The sequence below is a fragment of the Ascochyta rabiei genome, chromosome 8, assembly GCF_004011695.2.
Source record: "Ascochyta rabiei chromosome 8, complete sequence".
In the NCBI taxonomy this organism is placed as follows: domain Eukaryota; kingdom Fungi; phylum Ascomycota; class Dothideomycetes; order Pleosporales; family Didymellaceae; genus Ascochyta; species Ascochyta rabiei.
In genome coordinates, this window is record NC_082412.1 from 52,728 (window position 1) to 68,308 (window position 15,581).

Sequence of the window (15,581 nt, forward strand, 5' to 3'; positions counted from 1 at the left end):
AATTTCATCCTTACATATTAACTAGGGACTACTAACCCTGTAGATAGACCTTTAAGGCAACTAGACTATAGAGCAGAGACAGAGAAACCTTTGTTAAAGTATAACAAAGCCTTTGTTTAGCCTCTTTAAGACTTGCTTGCCTCTTAAGGAAAGAACAATTTCCTAGTGTTAGCTGTTACAACACAGGCATCCTAAAGGTCTAAAGAACAATTAGAAGTTGTTAAAGCCCTCTAGAATTTCTAAGTAAAGGAAAGTGCTATAACTAGGGACCTACACAACTATAAGGAAGAGTCTATAGTTAAACTAGACTTAGAGGCAACCTCTAAGGGATACGATAGCGAAACAGACTAGGATAGGCTAGAACAGCCTGTTGTAGGTAACAAGAGGTTAAAGCACTTAACTACTCCGAAGGAAAAGTCTAAGGCGCTCTAAGAATGCTATAACAAACTACTTAGAGGATATTTTAGAGGCAAGAAGACAATAGAAAAGCTGTAACGCTACTATAAGTAGAAAGGAATAAGAATAGATGTAAGAGACTACTGTAAGGACTGCCTAGTGTGTAAGAAGTTAACGCTAGCGCGTTACAAGCTATACAGTCTCCTAGCACCCTTATCTCCTCTAAACGCAGCCTAGGAAGAGATTACTATAGATTTTATTACAGAATTACCTCTAAGTTACTTAAGCCACTAGGTATACAACGCTATCTTAGTTGTAGTCTGTAGACTTACCAAAATAGCTCACTACATCCTAGCTAGAGCTAATTAGGACAGCACAGACCTAGCTTAATCCTAGATAAGAGAAGTGATATGCCTACATAGTGTCCTAAAGAGGAAAATCTTAGATAGGGGCCCACTTATAGCAGCTAAACACTAGAACACTTTCTAACACTACTTAAACTTAAGGAGGGTATTAACTTCTGCTTATTATCTACAGACGGATAGGCAGACTAAAAGACAGAATTAGACACTTAAACAGTACCTACAGTACTATTATTGCCTAGAACAAGACAATTAGAGCCTATAGATATTAGTTGTAGATTTTGTATACAATAATAGCATACATGCAACTATAGGCACTACGCTGTTCTAAGCATACTATAGCATAGATCCTATTAGTTCTAACTAGCCTAGTATGCCTTATAGCGTCAGGGAATCACCTCTAGAAGCACAAGTAGCCAGCAAGGTTATTGCTTTGCAATAAGAATGTAAGAAGAAAATTATTACTGCAAATAAATACTAGAAATTATATGCAGATAAGAAACGCTTAGCACATACGTTTAAAATAGGTAATTAAGTAATAGTGTTAAATTAGCAAATTAGGTCAACAAGGCCTAAGAAAAAGCTTAACTGGAAGTACCTAGGTCTAGGTCGCATAGTGGACTAGTATAGTCTAACAGCATTTAAAGTTAACCTTCTAGGCTTACAGAGCGTACATCTAGTCTTCTATGCGTTATTACTAGAGCCTTATAATCCACAGGGCCTTATTCTATACCTAGAGGTCCTAATTATAGACACGCTGCGCGAACATAGTAATAATGTCTACAAAGTAGACACTATACTAGATAGGCGCAAAGGAGAACACAATTAGTAGGAGTATCTAGTTAGATAGACCGGCTATAGAGAAGAAGAGAACTCCTAGAAGCCTAGTTAAAATATTTCTAGTAACGTCCTCTAACAATTTTAGAAATCTAAGGGCATAATGCTAAAAAGGAATCTAAAAGAAAAGACCTATAGGGGTTAAGGTCAACCCCTAAAGAAGAAGGGGAAGGAGAAAAGGTAATAAGAGTATACTAAGGAGACAACGTACCTTTACCAGTTTTCCTATAGTGTTTTTAGGGTGTTTAACAGCGTTACACTGTAGAATTAACTCAGCTAAGCTTATAAGCATCTCTTAGGACCTATTATCGCCTATTATAGACTATAAGAGCCTATTACAAATTATAAACAGCTTAACCTAAGGGCATAAAATTTATTATATTACAGAAAGGAAACACAAAATATAAAAGTAAGTACTCTATTAAATTAAGCCTAAGGCTTAGGTATATCTAGGATTTCTAAGGGAAACCTAACTATAGAAATTGTTTCGGGTTATGTTATTATGTAAGCTACAATAGCCTATTAGGGCCTATTATAACGTGTTCTTACTACCTTTAAGTACTGTTATAGCAGTCTAGCTTCTTCTAGAGCACCTTAATCTTCTTTGTTACAGCACCCTTCTTTAAGCCAGTAGCAGAATCCTTCTCTACCTCTAGAACAGCTATCTCTGCAACTATAGCCTTGCCTTTTTTCTTATAATTAGAAATAGGGTTAGTAACGTAATTATAAACCTTAACCTATAATAAGTTAGTATAGCCTATTTAGGAACAGAATTAGTATACATACCCGCTTACAAGGGGAATTAGTTTCCTTAGCAACCCTGTTAGCTACAGCGACCTTAAGACTGCGCTTACTAGCCTCAGCACAGGCCAAAACTAACTTCTTAGTGCGCTGGCGCTGGTCTAGGCGGAAATTAGAGCAAGGATCCTTATCCTCCGCAATAGCGCTACTGTGTAGGTAGAGGTGAGAAGCGTAGGGAATGTACGTGCTACTAAACACGTTAGAATAACCTATAATAGACTAAAACTACTTAAAAAGACAACTTACTAGCTGTAATCCTTAGAAATAGGCTAACAGAGCTCTATAAGCTTAAATTTAGCTAACTTCTTCTCTAATATAGTTAGCGGGCGCTACTAGTGCTTACTATTAACTATGTCCTGGTCAGATTCCTAGATGCTAAACTCTAACTCCTAGAGAATCTTGCAAATCTTAGGCAGCTCTGTCTTATTCTTAGGGTGAAGCTGCTAAGAGTTAGTATAACCTATAATAGGTGATAAACACCTAGAAGGGGGATACATACTGCAATGCACTCCTAGTTAGCAGAGAAGCACTAGAAACAGCGCATAACCTGGTTAGACTTACCTAATTCTATCTCTATAATCTAGGCAGAGTACATAGCAGCATTAGCAGGCGTAACCTAGACATGAACGCAACTAACCTGACTGTAATGCTTATGCTGTCCTGCGGCGAAGCTATAGAAACACTAAACACACACCTAAAACAACTATAAGCTATTATAAGTAAAATTGTTACTAACTACGTTTAGATCTATAGTAGGTAGGCGAGGTAGCAGTCTTAGTGTTAAAGATTGTGCTTGTAAAGTTGTTAGAGCCTAGAGGATCTAGTTAGCTGCCTGTAGAGTTATAACAACCCATAATAACCTATAAGAGGTTATCCTAGTTTAGCAAAGGAAATTCTGCCCTTACTAAAGAAAAGCACTAACTTACTAAAAAGTAGAGTAGAGTGTAGAAGTAATAGTCTAAAATAGGTAGTAACGTTAGGTATACCTAGGCAGGAAGCTAGTAGCGTATAGACCTACTTATTCCCTAGGTACCTGTAAAAATTTAAGGTAAAGGTAGAGGTAAGAGTAATGGTAAAGATAGAAATAAACGCAACCACTAGCAGGTTTAAGAAGATCCCCTCTGTTACTGGATAACCCCTCCCTAGTGCCTAGGACGCCTTGTGGCCCACAGTAGCCTATTATTACTAGCCTAGGCTTAGGTAATTACAATATCGATTAATTGGGACGAATAATCCTAGAAGGAGGATATTGTTAGGTCCCTAGTCCATAAGTGCTCTGCACTAAGACTAAAGACTAAAGGCCTAGTAAATGGAGCAGGGGTGGCGTATCTATATAACCTGGCCGGATTGCTCTAATTACTTGGGAGCGATTCGTCTATCTATAACCTGCAATTACACTCTCTATCTTTAAGTGCTCAATAACGTGCCACCCCTCCCGAAAGGGATCCTAACATCCTGTTCCTTTGCTAGCGTAGCTGACATTAAGTTTAGCTAGGAACCTCTATTAATTATAGCTTCTATAGGCTTAGAGGATTAAACTGTGCACTATACAGTTAATAACTAAGAAGGATAAGAGTAAAGGGCTTCCCTTAATTTTCCTAAGTCCCTTATTTCCTAGTTTAACGTAATGTGGGCGGAAAGGTATAAGATTAGTCTTTCTGCCCTTTCCCTTTTCCTAAATTAGTGTTTAAGCCTTCCTTAGATTCTACTAAGGTGTCCTTCTAGTTAGCTGTGTTACCCTTGTCCTTTAGAGGGCTTTAGCACTTAGCTGCAGTATAACTAAACTTTCTACAGTTATAACAGGTCTAACCCTTACCCTTGTCTTAGGTGCTAGTAGTTCTGTGTACAGACAGCCTATTATAGCCTCTATTAGCCTATTTTTATTTCTTTAGAAGTTTTTCTAATTCCCCTACCTCTTCTCTCTTGTTGCTAGCCTTTTGTGGCCAACTCTTTGCAGGAGTAGCCTTTAATTCTTTATCTAGGTTCTTTCTGCAGTAGATAACGTTTGCATGTTCTTCTACTATTAGAAGGTTGCTGCGTCTATTAATAGGGAGTAGAAATAGATCTTTCTAAATTTCTTTACGTAGAGACGAGATATACTCTATTACTTAGAGTTCTAAGGTTTAAGCTAAGCCTAGTTCTTCTTATAAGGGTTAAAGGGCATCTAGCAAATCTATAGGTAACTAATTTAGCTTTTATTAGATTCTCTTAAGAGTCTTGTAGGCTTTTTGTTTTTGTTCTAACAGTGTTCCTAGGGCATTTAATATAACTGTTTTCAATATTTCCTAGGTAGGTAGCTAGGATAAAGAACTAGTCTGTTCTGTTGTGCAATAGGATTTCTATAGAGTCTGTCGCGCAGCCGAGCCTGTGGATGACCAATGGGGTGCTCCCCTATCCAATCGAGCTTGCGGATTATTGTTGAGTGGCTCCTTTCTCCACAATTAACCACCGAGCTCCTGAGGGTCGCCCACAAAGCTTGAGTAAGCAAGATCACGTGATAACCAAATTTCCTTTGTACTTAAGCAACACGTTACACATTAAATATATAGACACTGATCAAATCAATCGATCACCTGAGTATAGTCCTCCAAGCTCTGTTACAAGTCTTAAGTGGCTTAGAAAGGTATATTGTCCTAAAATCTACCTTCTAGCTCTCCTTTGTAAAGTTAATTAGTAAGCGTAGGAAATACAATTTACAGTTACGTTCCTAGTAGTTATATTCTGCTCTTAACTTCTTATTATATCTTTGTAGTAGATCTAGCTTTAGAAGGTTGCCTAATAGGCCTAAGGATGTTGTTGTAAGGGTTCTAAGTAGAGTTAAGGTTAGAGGGAGTACTAAGGTGTCTCCCAACTTATATTTAGCCCTTAGTTAACAGAGTTAATTAATCTTACTTTGCCTCTAGGTTCTTTTTAACTAATTGCCAAGGTCTGCTAGTTCTTAGTCTGTTAGAGAATGTGGTGTAGCGTTCTAGACTATTAAAGGTGTTTGTGGCCTAGAAGGAGTTAGTAACTGTCCTCCTAGTCTCTGCTTATTTACTCTACCTTTAGCTAGACTAGAGTTCTCTGCAGCGTCTCCTTTAACAGAGAGAGGTTAGCTTTAGATGTAAGCAGTAGTAGAGTGTTCCTTAATAATAAATCTAGAGGGCACTAGTGTACCTAAGGGTTAACCGCTTTTAGACTAGCTTACTTGTTAGCTCTATTATCTAGTCTGCATTTCAACAACGTGTATTAGGGAGCGATTTAAATGTTAGGGTTCCTTTTAGGAGGGGTGGCACGTTATTAAGTACTTAAAGGTAGAGAGTGTAATTGCAGGTTATAGATAGACGAATTGCTCCTAAGTAATTAGAGCAATCTGGCCAGGTTATATAGATACGGCACCCCTACTCTATTTACTAGGCCTTCGGTCTTGGTGCGGAGCACTTAGGGACTGGGGACCTAACATATTTAGTAATCTTCTACTATAGAATGTTAAAGTAGAGCTTATATTTAGTTTATAAGTTAGCTAAGTAATATGTAGTATCTATAGCGTTAGTTTTTTGTAAGGTAAGCTTGTTGTTATAGTTATAGAGAAAGTAAATAACCTAGCTATTAGAGACAAGATTTTAGGCTATAGATAATATAAAATTCTGTATTATATCTTATATAGGTGGTAGACAACACTTAGTAAGCACATCTATATGCTTTATTAGCTCTCTCTCTTACTCTAGGTTAGGCTGTTATTAATTAATGTCCTTAATCTCCTGTAACGCTTGTACGCGCTAGTGGCAGCAGGACAGAGTTAAGCAATTAACGCTAAACTTATCAGCTAAATGCTGATATACGATTTTTAACCTAGTTTTAGCGCATTAATTGCTGCAAGCACTTTGTTAATAGGTGCTATAGTTGTTGAGATATGACGCGTTGAAGTATGGTGTAGTTTAGATGAGTTGGGCGTTGAGCGACTTTGGCCGTTGCGCGCACAGACACGGTAGCTGCCTCAGCCATTACTACCTGCTGCGGCTGCAACGTCACACTTCTAAGTAAATATAGATAGGCCAAATTAATCGCAAGCATCACTTTACCACTCTACTACAAGAGCTTGTAATAATAGCTATTGTGGGTGGCTCTATAGCCTCAGTTTTCTATAAGTGGAAAAGTGGTTAGGTGCGCATCACGCGAATCCGCGCATTACGCGCACGGACACGGTACTGACTAGATTACACTTAATCCCCCCTATCTGTAAGTATAATACAGTGTCAACCTGTCTCTACCTGCATTAATGTGTCATCTCCACAATACCTACGTGGTCTCAGCTATCTCGTCTATTAACGCCGCCTTACTATCCTGATTTGCCTAGGGAGAGGCAGTGCAGCTATGATCAATTCAGGAGGATTATTAGGGAGGCGTAGGATGCTATTACCCCTAATAACCTCTAGGAGCTGGTAGCAAGTATAAAGGATAGATGCTAAGCAGTTATTAATGCACGTGGTGGGTATACAAAGTACTGAGTAATCAATTCAATTCGCCTAAAAATTACAGCCAGGCACCCCTGTTGTGCTACTTCACTCACAAAACTTATGCCAGCAACCGTGGTAGATTTAGAATTTCCAAAAATTAAATTCGTAGCACTGAGTTAACGCCTGATCCAGGCGTTACTATAGTTGCAGTCCGGGGCAGTCTAGCAGATCAGTGCACAGCGCTGCACAGTTATTTAACAGCAAAGCAGCAAAAAGGCTAAGATATTTCACAATACGGAATTAAAAGGAGATGAAACAACACTAAAGCTTCCGGGTATACCGAAGCTTCCGGGGATACCGAAGCTTCCGGTGATACTGAAGTGACCGGTACTACTAAAGCTTCCAGTGCGACCAGAGTTAAATGAAATAGATTAAATCGTACGAGAGTGATTTTAAATTATGGATTTCTAAATGCGATGCGGAGGGTTGTCGTCGCAATGGCGAGGCAAGGCATTTAATGGAAGTGACGGCTAGACGTGTTATTATGCCGACAAGGTCAATTTAAAGGAGTACAAGGGGGGTGCCTGAACGGAGCAGAAATACGATTTGCCACAGGTGGGGTTTTCTTCTTGTAAAAGATCGCTAGATGCTCAGTGCAAGCAGCTCGTATTTCTGCTCTGTTCAGGCACCCCCCTTGTATTAGCGGGAAGATCAGGATCTCTAATCCTGGCGAACAAAATTAATAAACCTGGAAGTGATGTACGACAACGCCTGTATCTAATGCCTCCTGGTAAATAGTGCTAAGCTAAACCTGTTTTGTACAAGACTCGATACCACTGCCTTTGCACTTAGCAAATCCATATCCCCTGCTATATTTGTACGCAAACACTTATATATTGAGCCTAGAAGCTTCAATATCACAAATTCTTTATCCAAACGAACACGATTTACCTACACACTACCATTTCAAACTACTCCACCTAGTTTTATTTCTGAGCATTGCTCCTGATCTGTCAAAACCATGAAATTATCAATTGTACTCTTTGCTGCAAGCGCCACAGCACTAGTAACCATATGCGACCATGGCACAAATTTCGATTCTAAGTCATTTTACTGCCCTTCGTCGCAACCAAACACGTACTGCTGCACGATAAATGGACAGGCAGATCAGAAGATCAATGTCCGCAGGGGTGAACTTCATTTTCCGAAGACCAGACGCGGGAACCAGGACGTAAACACTACATGTGGAAGCCCCAGTCATGGTGTAGGAATCGTCCTCTGTGGTCCATAGCATACCAATTTCAGAACGCCTCTATTATATTCGTATTCTTACAACCTGCCTTGTTTCTCTCTAGACTAATGTTGTGCTATCGCAGAGTGACGCACACGTTGAAATCGCACTTTCGATTATACAAGTAGGTTTGACATTAAGCGAGAGTCAGGACTGATGCGACTGCTGCTTCTTAGTATGCCGGACCTCTTGCTCACGAACTAGTCCTACCTGCTGCACTTCGCGCGCAGATAACCGCCTAAATATTTGTTAGGCACATGCACAGATGGTGCTGCTGAATAATAGCATAACACTGCAGTCTGTTCAAACAGATGGAGAAATGTTCAACGAAGTCGACAACAACAGCAATGGCCATTTTGCTTACCCAGAATTCCTTGTTCGTGCAGGCTGGGAGGATAGTGAATTCTCGAAGAGGCACTTTGCGAAGTAAGCTAGAGAGGGCTATAAACCCCATCGTCCCAACACTGATTTGCTAGATTTGATCGGAACGGAGATGGTATTATTACGATTGACGAGAGGTGTGAGGTGCCCTAAAGCCCAGATGCTGATATGAAAGCGATTCCTTGGTCAGCAAAGAGCGAATTATGGAAAGGTCGTCAAGGAAGTAAATTGGAGCCTGCTTCCTTGTTTTGAGTTTGGGGATGTAATTTTCAATTATTTAACTCTAAAAGAGCATGTACTCTTAAAAATTAAGTAAATGTTCAGATGTACATCTACGTTACTGTATTCGTGCGAGTGATGGCGCAGTCACCAGATCGGCCATGAAGTTGACGGTGCTCCAAATCGCATCGATTGATTGATTGGTTGATAAGTTTAACGTCCTGTGTGAGTCTAAGACTATATAAGACGAGAGCAGTTAAGCTACTCTAGTAATTTAAGGAGCGTGTTTGTAAAAGGGGATAACGTACTCCTGTCAGATTGGATGGTAATGGTAATGAGTTGATGATGATGTATTTATTGTCTGTTGTTGTTCTATGCCAGTGTTTGGGCCAGCGGGTGCAGAGCTTTGCGTTTACAGGGGTAGCGGGGTAGAGAGTTAGTAAGCAAGGGAAAATCACAACAGTAACAGGAGTGTAAATAGCACTGTAAACACTGTTTTATTCATGTGCAGACCTGTAAACTATTTAATCCTCATCATCTTCATCACTGTCCTCTGAGGAGGAGGAATCCATAGCAAGCTCTAGAGCCGCTACGGACTTCTTTACGTCCCGTACGCACTTACGGACCTCTGTAAAAAATGTTAGCAGCCAGTAGATTTCTTTTACAGGCCTGTAACCTACTCTTCTTCTTCCTCTTCCTCTTCTCCTTCTTCTTCTCCTTCTTGGAGGCGGTGGCGGTGGTGGCGGCGGCGGCGGCGGCGGCGGGGGAGGCAGCAGGGGTGGCGGTGGTGCGGCGGCGCTTCTTGGAGGGGGTGGCAGGGGCAGCGGCAGGGGCAGGGGCAGCAGCAGCGGCAGCGGCAGCGGCAGCGACCTGGCGGCGGGACCTGGAGGGGGTGGCGATGGCGGGGACGGGGACGACGGGGGCGGGCGTGGCTGTAGCAGGGTCAATAAGGTCTGTATGGGGAATGTGGAGGCTGTAAACTTACGGCGGAAGGAGCAGCGGGCGCCCTCACTGCCATAGTGGCAGTTGGCGCACGAGTCGAGCAGCTGGCCTGTAACTACCACGCAGGTAGTATACGGGCCAGCTGCTCGCTGGCAGGAGTCGCATTTGGTGGGGGCGACGCGGCCGACAACCTGCGCGAGCGCAGATTCGAGGTTCTGCTGCCGAACTGCTTACTGTCAGTACAGGGCTCTACAGGACACTTACAGGGGGTTACTTACCAGCGAGGTTGAACTTGCTGGGCTCGTAGCCCGCGCGGAACTCCAGCTGGCGCTGGACTGGCCGAGAAGCCAGCCTTGTGCAGGCCCGCGAGGCGGGCGGCATGGCGAGCAGGGCGGCGGCGGTGGGCGGGCCGGGGCAGGGGGAGCGGCGGGAGGGCGGGGGCGGCAGCGAGGGCGGCGGCGGCAGTGGCAGCAGCAGCAGTGGCAGCAGCAGCAGCAGCGGCGGCGTCAGCGGCGGCGGTGTTGGCGGTGTTGGCGGGGGCGGTGTTGGCGGCGTCGGCGGCGGCGGTGTTGGCGGGGGCGGCGACGTCGTCGGCGGGGGCGGAGGAGTCCATATTGATGACCTAGAGAGTAGTAAAACGGGGGGAGGGCGGCTGCCTATATAGTATATCGCAGCCAGCTAGCGGCTGCCAAGACCTGCGATATTTTGGTGTTGTAGCTCACCGTGAATAGTATATTCTGTTTGTCGGGCTAAAACAGTGAATAGGCAGCCATCAAATGATGTTATAGGGCCTGTGGCTATACTGTATCTGGATTGTACGGTCACTGTACGTGGCCTGATTGGTGCTGGATACTGGTACGCGGGGGGTTTGTAAGCTCACGGTGAAGGTCAACCTGCGGGCACAATAGCACCTGTAACGGCAGAATAACTAGGCGGTGACGTACTATTGATAGCCGTTAGCCCGATATACTAGTAGGTTGTGGCAGTGACGTTGACAGGCTGATATACTGGTAGCGGCGACGTTAGCGGGCTGATATACTAGTAGGTTGTGGCTGGCTACAGGAGCACCTCTGGGTATACGATATTAGGGACCGTACGGGATGGCTCATCGCTAGTATCAGGTGCTGGCAGCAGGATTGACAGGCCTGCAAGTGTAGTTACACGGGACATAGCTACGTATAGCTGGCCATGTGTAAACACAGCGTGACGCAGATCAACGCCTACAACAGAGAGTGACTGGCCCTGTGACTTGTTTACAGTGATTGCAAAGGAGAGGCGAACTGGAAACTGGACCCGGCTGACGATAAACGGGAGCTCTCTACTGGTTGAAGTGAGCCTGATACGTGGCAGCAGGCGGAGCTGGCCTGCAAACTCGCCAGATAGGATGCGGGCCTGGATACAGCGGGAGGATATCTGTGTAACCGCTAAACGGGTACTGTTGCAGAGCCCCTGGCTTGGGTACAGGTTCCGTAGAAGCATTATTGGTACGCCTACCTTGAGCAGAAGGCGTGACGGGGGCAGTGACGGGGGCTCAAAGGACTGCAGCAGCTCTACGGGAGGCAGATCCTGTGTTGTATTGTCCTCAACCTCAGCAGAGTCCACTGCAACCAGCTCTACTAGCTCACCAGGGAAGGCAGCAAGCATTGCGGCGTTGATTACAGCCACTGCGTCGTTCCGTACGGCCAGTATAGCACGGCCGTTGAGGACCTGATAGTCCGCAGCAGCCTGCTGGAGGAGGTGCGGCGGATAGACGTGATCCAGGAAGCCCTGTAGGCTGTAGTAGACGGTCATCCAGTCTGGGATGGAGATCAGGCCATCCATCTCACGGGTAGCCAGTCCCCGGCACCAGGCTGCAAAACAGGTGTTGTCAGCCCCAGATAGCACCCGCATATTCTGACGCAGGTGCAGTACAGTCATGTGCGGCCATATGAGCGTAGACTGCTGCAGGCAGGCGTTGACGATGGCAGGCCGCTGGCCCCGGCGGACGACGGGTAGGATCTGGGCAAAATCGCCGCTGGCAATTACAGGGAGGCCGCCAAACAGGGCAGGGGAGCTACGGACGTCCTGCAGCATACGGTGGACTGCCTCGAAGCAGTAACGGTGCTGCATAGGCACCTCGTCCCAGATAACTAGAGTAGCGGCCTGCAGCAGCCGCCCAAGCTCCGAGCCTGGAGCAACAGGGCAGATGGAATCGTCGTGGATATCCAACGGGATCCGGAAACGGGAGTGGGCAGTGCGGCCGCCGGGCAGCAGGACAGCAGCTATACCCGACGACGCAACGCACAGGACCACCTGGCCTGTAGAGCGATAGTAGGCACATATACAGCGCCAGAGGAACGTCTTGCCTGTGCCTGCTGGGCCCTGTACGAAGAAGTGGGCAGTGCTGTGGTCAGCCTCAATAGCGGCAGTAACGGCATCAAATACGGCGCGCTGGTCCATATTCAGCCCTGTAACAGTGTCCCAGAAGGCAGTGTCCTGCCCGTCTGTATCGTAGGCCAGCTCAGCGGCAAGAAGCTGATTCTGCAGCCGTACTCCCCAGTTGAACTGGCACGCAGGGAGTGAGAAATCCGTAAGACGTTTGCCAGACTCTGCCAGCAGCCCTTCTATCAGATACAGGCCGTAGTCAAGGTACGCGTCTGGATCTGCGGATACTAGCAGGGCAGCAGCAGCCTCAGGTAAGTCGTCACACAAATCCGCCTGGAAGGCTGCCCAGATAGCAGCTGGATCTGTAACAGGCCCATTTAAGAGAGCAGTAACGAAGAAGTACCGTAACGCCTGGCCTGTGGCAAACGTAACGGCGTCCTGGAAGCAGGCTACCCAGTCTCCATCGTGTAGCAGTAACCCGCGGGCAGCTGCGGCGGCCTGGAAAGTAGGATACTCTGTGCCGCTAAAGGTACGCAGGTCCGCGTAGGACTGTGGACCCCGTACGGTAGTCAAGAGAAGCCGTAGATAGAACCGTTCACCCTGTAGCGGGCTGCAAAAGTACATGCGGCCAATCGCAGTGCCGCGCTGACGCACGTGCCAGGTCCGTGACGGGAGGTGCCAAACAAACTGGGATGGATAGTCCTGATATAGGACCTCACGGCCATACTCATGGTCAGCGTTGCGCTGGAAGAACGCCGTAAGCGTAGTTACAGATCGCTCCAGGCGGGCTGATAACTCTGCAGTAGTAGCGTTAGCAGGGAACGTAACTATCTGCTCATTCGGTAGGTGGACCGCTAGGGGCACTACAGTGGGCCGCTCCATGTGTACTGGGTACTCAAACAGCCGCCAAACAGCCTCAGATGGACTGATATATCGCCCGTTTAGATGCTGCTTAACCTCATCTGCTTCTGAGACGTTTAGTACTGCCCTGTCAGTGCCCTTGTAGATGTACTTGTGGACGTATTTGATAGCGTGGATAGTGCCGCAAACCTCTACATTGATATAGGCCCAGTACTTACGGAGCAGACCAGGGTTATACGGGACAACCCAGCTGTTATTAAGGTGTACAATACGGCCCTTACACCGTACAGCAAGCGTGCGGCCATTATCCCGGCGCTGATACTCAGGGTACCCGTCCTCATGGACCACTGTAGATGGGCAGTAACGCTTAGGAAAGTTCTTAGAGCACCGCGTCGGGGCGCTGTCGCGCTGAGGCACCATACACGGGGCCTGCAGATTGTGCTCCCCACATGGCCCGTGAAGCATGAAGGTCCGTACAACCTCTGTAAGCAGGCTGTCTGGGTCATCTACAGGGGAAGGGATCTCAGCCCGGATAGTGCTATCAATTGTTACAGGATCCGTGAACGCCTCGCGGTTGTGTGGGGTCAGGAACAGCAGCAGGTGTATATGGGGCAGGCCCTGTTTCTGGTACTCAATCGTGTACACGTGGCCCAGATGGGTGCCAAACAGGTTGCTCTTCACATCGGCTACTAGCTTCTGCACCTTCAGATGGAAGGCCCGGCAGATTAGATCAGGCCGATTCAGGCCTGTCTCCCCAGGGCGGAGCTCACGGGCAACCTCTGGCCAGTATGGGCTAGCTGTAAAAGTGATAAACAGGGTAGGGCGGCCATATCAACGGACGATAGCCATAGAGTCCTGATAGCACTGGCTGACAAATCGTGAGCTGCCTAGATAGGACGACGGCAGGACAACGCGGCGTCCAACAGGGCCTGCCTGGGCGTCGTTGTTGCCCATAACGGCATCAGCAACACCGCTATACAGGTCTGCCCGCAGCTGTGCCTGGTTTGCTCGGATCCAGGCCAGCCGGGCCTGGTCGCAGATAGCCCAGATATCCACAACGTACTGCTGAAACAGCCTGTAGAAGCGGAACGGATTTGTAGTCTGCCCAGGGCGGGGGTGTAGATAGTATCGATAGTAGGTTTGCTGGGTCAGCGACGTCTGCAGACGGGATCCGTCCTGGTTACGGAGCGTTAGCCCCGGCCGCCACCCAGAATCCCCGTGGGGAAACATCAGTACGTAGTGTAGCGGCATGTAAGATGGGTGGGCGGCGCTGATAGTAAACAGGGCGCTGGAGTTACGGGCCGCTAGGACGATGGGACGGGACGTCTCTGCACCTGCTGCGTCAGGTATCACTAGGCCTAGCTCATCGCTAGTAGGTACGTTCTCCCTGCGGCGGTCCTGCCTAGTCTCTAGGGCTAGTGTAAGCCTGCTGGTTAGTATGACGCAGGCGTCTGCAGCGCTACTGTTGAGCCGATCCTGGGCCGTGCGGTATATAGATATATATGGGTTATTGATCTCATATAGCATTGCTGTTAGATCTTAGAGAATCTGGAGCTGTAAGTGGCTGTTCCGCTGGTGGCGGGCGTTGGCAGCGTACTGTGGGTTGTAAAAGTATAGCTGAGCGTACTGCGGCAGGCTTCCCTTGAGAACCTCTACAGGGCCGCTGCGGTGGTATAGGGCCCCGTGGATCTGAAACACCTGCACGCCAGGGCCCTGCGCCCCACGGCTGGTAGGTGTACAGTCTACCGAGGTAAACGCAAAGGCAGCGTTGTAGGCCTGTAGCTCCTTACGGAAGTGCCGCGCTGCTAGAGTATTCGTGTTGAGTAGCTGATACAGGTACGACGGCAGCGGTGTGAGGGCTGGCAGGTTGACCTCGCCGTCCAGGCAGCAGAGAGTAAATCGCGGGTCTGTTACAGAGGTAGTGCTCTTCCGCTCATCTATCCAGTGTAAGGCGCCGCAGGCTGAACAGGGCACCTGCATGCTGCCAATATCGTAGTATACACCATCAGGACGACGTCGCAGGAGCGGGGTGGTGTCCTGTTGGAGCCCTACAAGGACTGTCTCAGGCAGGTCGTCAAACGGGTTATCACTATACTGGGAGCTAGGGGCAGCAGCTGGAGCAGCAGCAGCCGGGTTATTAGGAGTATTACTGGCACTGCCCTCACGGCGTGAGGCCTGTTCAGGGGCGCTAGCACTGGGCGCTGGCTGGGAGGCAGTTAGGCGGTCCCTCTGGGGGCTTGATGGACGTGGAGGTGTAGAGAGACGGCGTCGCCGGCGGCCTGCACGGGACGTCTACTGACTGTAAGCGTAATCAGAGAGAGGGGGAGGTAGTAGTTACGGCACTACAGTTGCTACATGGCTGGTAGACGCCCCCTATCCGGTTGCGGCAGAAGTTAGCAGATGGGAGATAGGTCCTACAGCTGCTGCAAAATACTTGGGATGATGGCTGGCTGACGGCTAGGGAAAAGACTGGAGGGGGGGGGGGGCTAGAACACGCCGTGGACGGGCCATACGAACCTGTAGCGAGCCTGTACAGGACCTGTAAAGCTTTTTACAGGAGTTTACAGGAGCAGATTACCAGAACAATATAGGGCCGCTACGGGCGGTGTAGGACGTCAGTATAGCTGAGAGTTGACGCTAGAGGGTGCACGGCCAGAAAACGACAACTTTACACGTCTGCTGCGCCCGCTA

General features: G+C 47.3%; 5 protein-coding genes across 6 annotated transcripts, besides 36 other annotated features; 1 reads left to right on the forward strand and 4 right to left on the reverse strand.

Annotated features, from left to right (window-relative positions):
• Nucleotides 1–3,842: part of a mobile genetic element that runs on past the window's edge.
• Nucleotides 3,442–3,485: a tandem repeat.
• A 10-nt stretch (nucleotides 3,843–3,852) lies between the features above and the next one.
• Nucleotides 3,853–4,746: a mobile genetic element.
• A 1-nt stretch (nucleotide 4,747) lies between these two features.
• Nucleotides 4,748–5,013: a mobile genetic element.
• Nucleotides 4,999–5,815: a mobile genetic element.
• Nucleotides 5,172–5,835: a dispersed repeat.
• Nucleotides 5,836–5,837: 2 nt separating this feature from the next.
• Nucleotides 5,838–6,367: a mobile genetic element.
• Nucleotides 6,368–6,583: a mobile genetic element.
• Nucleotides 6,584–6,663: a dispersed repeat.
• A 47-nt stretch (nucleotides 6,664–6,710) lies between these two features.
• Nucleotides 6,711–6,970: a mobile genetic element.
• Nucleotides 6,971–7,853: 883 nt separating this feature from the next.
• On the forward strand, nucleotides 7,854–8,123 carry EKO05_0005197 (uncharacterized protein; the record flags this gene model as incomplete). The annotated part of the gene is made up of 1 exon (XM_059636544.1): nucleotides 7,854–8,123. The coding sequence occupies one exon, from the start codon at nucleotides 7,854–7,856 to the stop codon at nucleotides 8,121–8,123; it is 270 nt and encodes an 89-aa protein (XP_059492527.1).
• A 787-nt stretch (nucleotides 8,124–8,910) lies between these two features.
• Nucleotides 8,911–8,932: a tandem repeat.
• Nucleotides 8,914–9,025: a mobile genetic element.
• Nucleotides 9,026–9,033: 8 nt separating this feature from the next.
• Nucleotides 9,034–9,100: a mobile genetic element.
• Nucleotides 9,099–9,403: a mobile genetic element.
• On the reverse strand, nucleotides 9,248–10,046 carry EKO05_0005198 (uncharacterized protein; the record flags this gene model as incomplete). Its single annotated transcript, XM_059636545.1, has 4 exons — nucleotides 9,248–9,351; nucleotides 9,404–9,676; nucleotides 9,709–9,891; nucleotides 9,944–10,046. 4 exons carry the CDS (start codon nucleotides 10,044–10,046, stop codon nucleotides 9,248–9,250), a joined length of 663 nt encoding a protein of 220 aa, XP_059492528.1.
• Nucleotides 9,404–9,446: a tandem repeat.
• Nucleotides 9,447–9,536: a mobile genetic element.
• Nucleotides 9,447–9,536: a tandem repeat.
• Nucleotides 9,537–9,591: a tandem repeat.
• Nucleotides 9,592–9,649: a tandem repeat.
• Nucleotides 9,592–10,179: a mobile genetic element.
• Nucleotides 10,035–10,179: a tandem repeat.
• Nucleotides 10,180–10,217: a tandem repeat.
• Nucleotides 10,218–10,271: a tandem repeat.
• Nucleotides 10,218–15,581: part of a mobile genetic element that runs on past the window's edge.
• Nucleotides 10,487–13,355, reverse strand: EKO05_0005199 (uncharacterized protein; the record flags this gene model as incomplete). Of its 2 annotated transcripts, XM_059636547.1 has the most annotated exons (2): nucleotides 10,487–10,608; nucleotides 10,763–13,355. In XM_059636547.1, the coding sequence occupies 2 exons, from the start codon at nucleotides 13,353–13,355 to the stop codon at nucleotides 10,487–10,489; spliced, it is 2,715 nt and encodes a 904-aa protein (XP_059492530.1). The 2 variants fall into 2 exon arrangements, with proteins under 2 accessions (XP_059492530.1, XP_059492529.1); XM_059636546.1 differs by having other exon boundaries at nucleotides 10,487–13,355.
• Nucleotides 10,729–13,721: a mobile genetic element.
• Nucleotides 10,798–13,718: a mobile genetic element.
• Nucleotides 10,801–10,961: a mobile genetic element.
• Nucleotides 10,801–13,721: a mobile genetic element.
• Nucleotides 10,909–13,529: a mobile genetic element.
• On the reverse strand, nucleotides 13,722–14,120 carry EKO05_0005200 (uncharacterized protein; the record flags this gene model as incomplete). Its single annotated transcript, XM_059636548.1, has 1 exon — nucleotides 13,722–14,120. The coding sequence occupies one exon, from the start codon at nucleotides 14,118–14,120 to the stop codon at nucleotides 13,722–13,724; it is 399 nt and encodes a 132-aa protein (XP_059492531.1).
• Nucleotides 13,726–14,426: a mobile genetic element.
• Nucleotides 13,726–14,429: a mobile genetic element.
• Nucleotides 13,732–14,417: a mobile genetic element.
• EKO05_0005201 (uncharacterized protein) lies at nucleotides 14,423–14,870 on the reverse strand (the record flags this gene model as incomplete). The annotated part of the gene is made up of 2 exons (XM_059636549.1): nucleotides 14,423–14,438; nucleotides 14,488–14,870. 2 exons carry the CDS (start codon nucleotides 14,868–14,870, stop codon nucleotides 14,423–14,425), a joined length of 399 nt encoding a protein of 132 aa, XP_059492532.1.
• Nucleotides 14,434–14,888: a mobile genetic element.
• Nucleotides 14,488–14,903: a mobile genetic element.
• Nucleotides 14,497–14,906: a mobile genetic element.
• Nucleotides 14,998–15,020: a tandem repeat.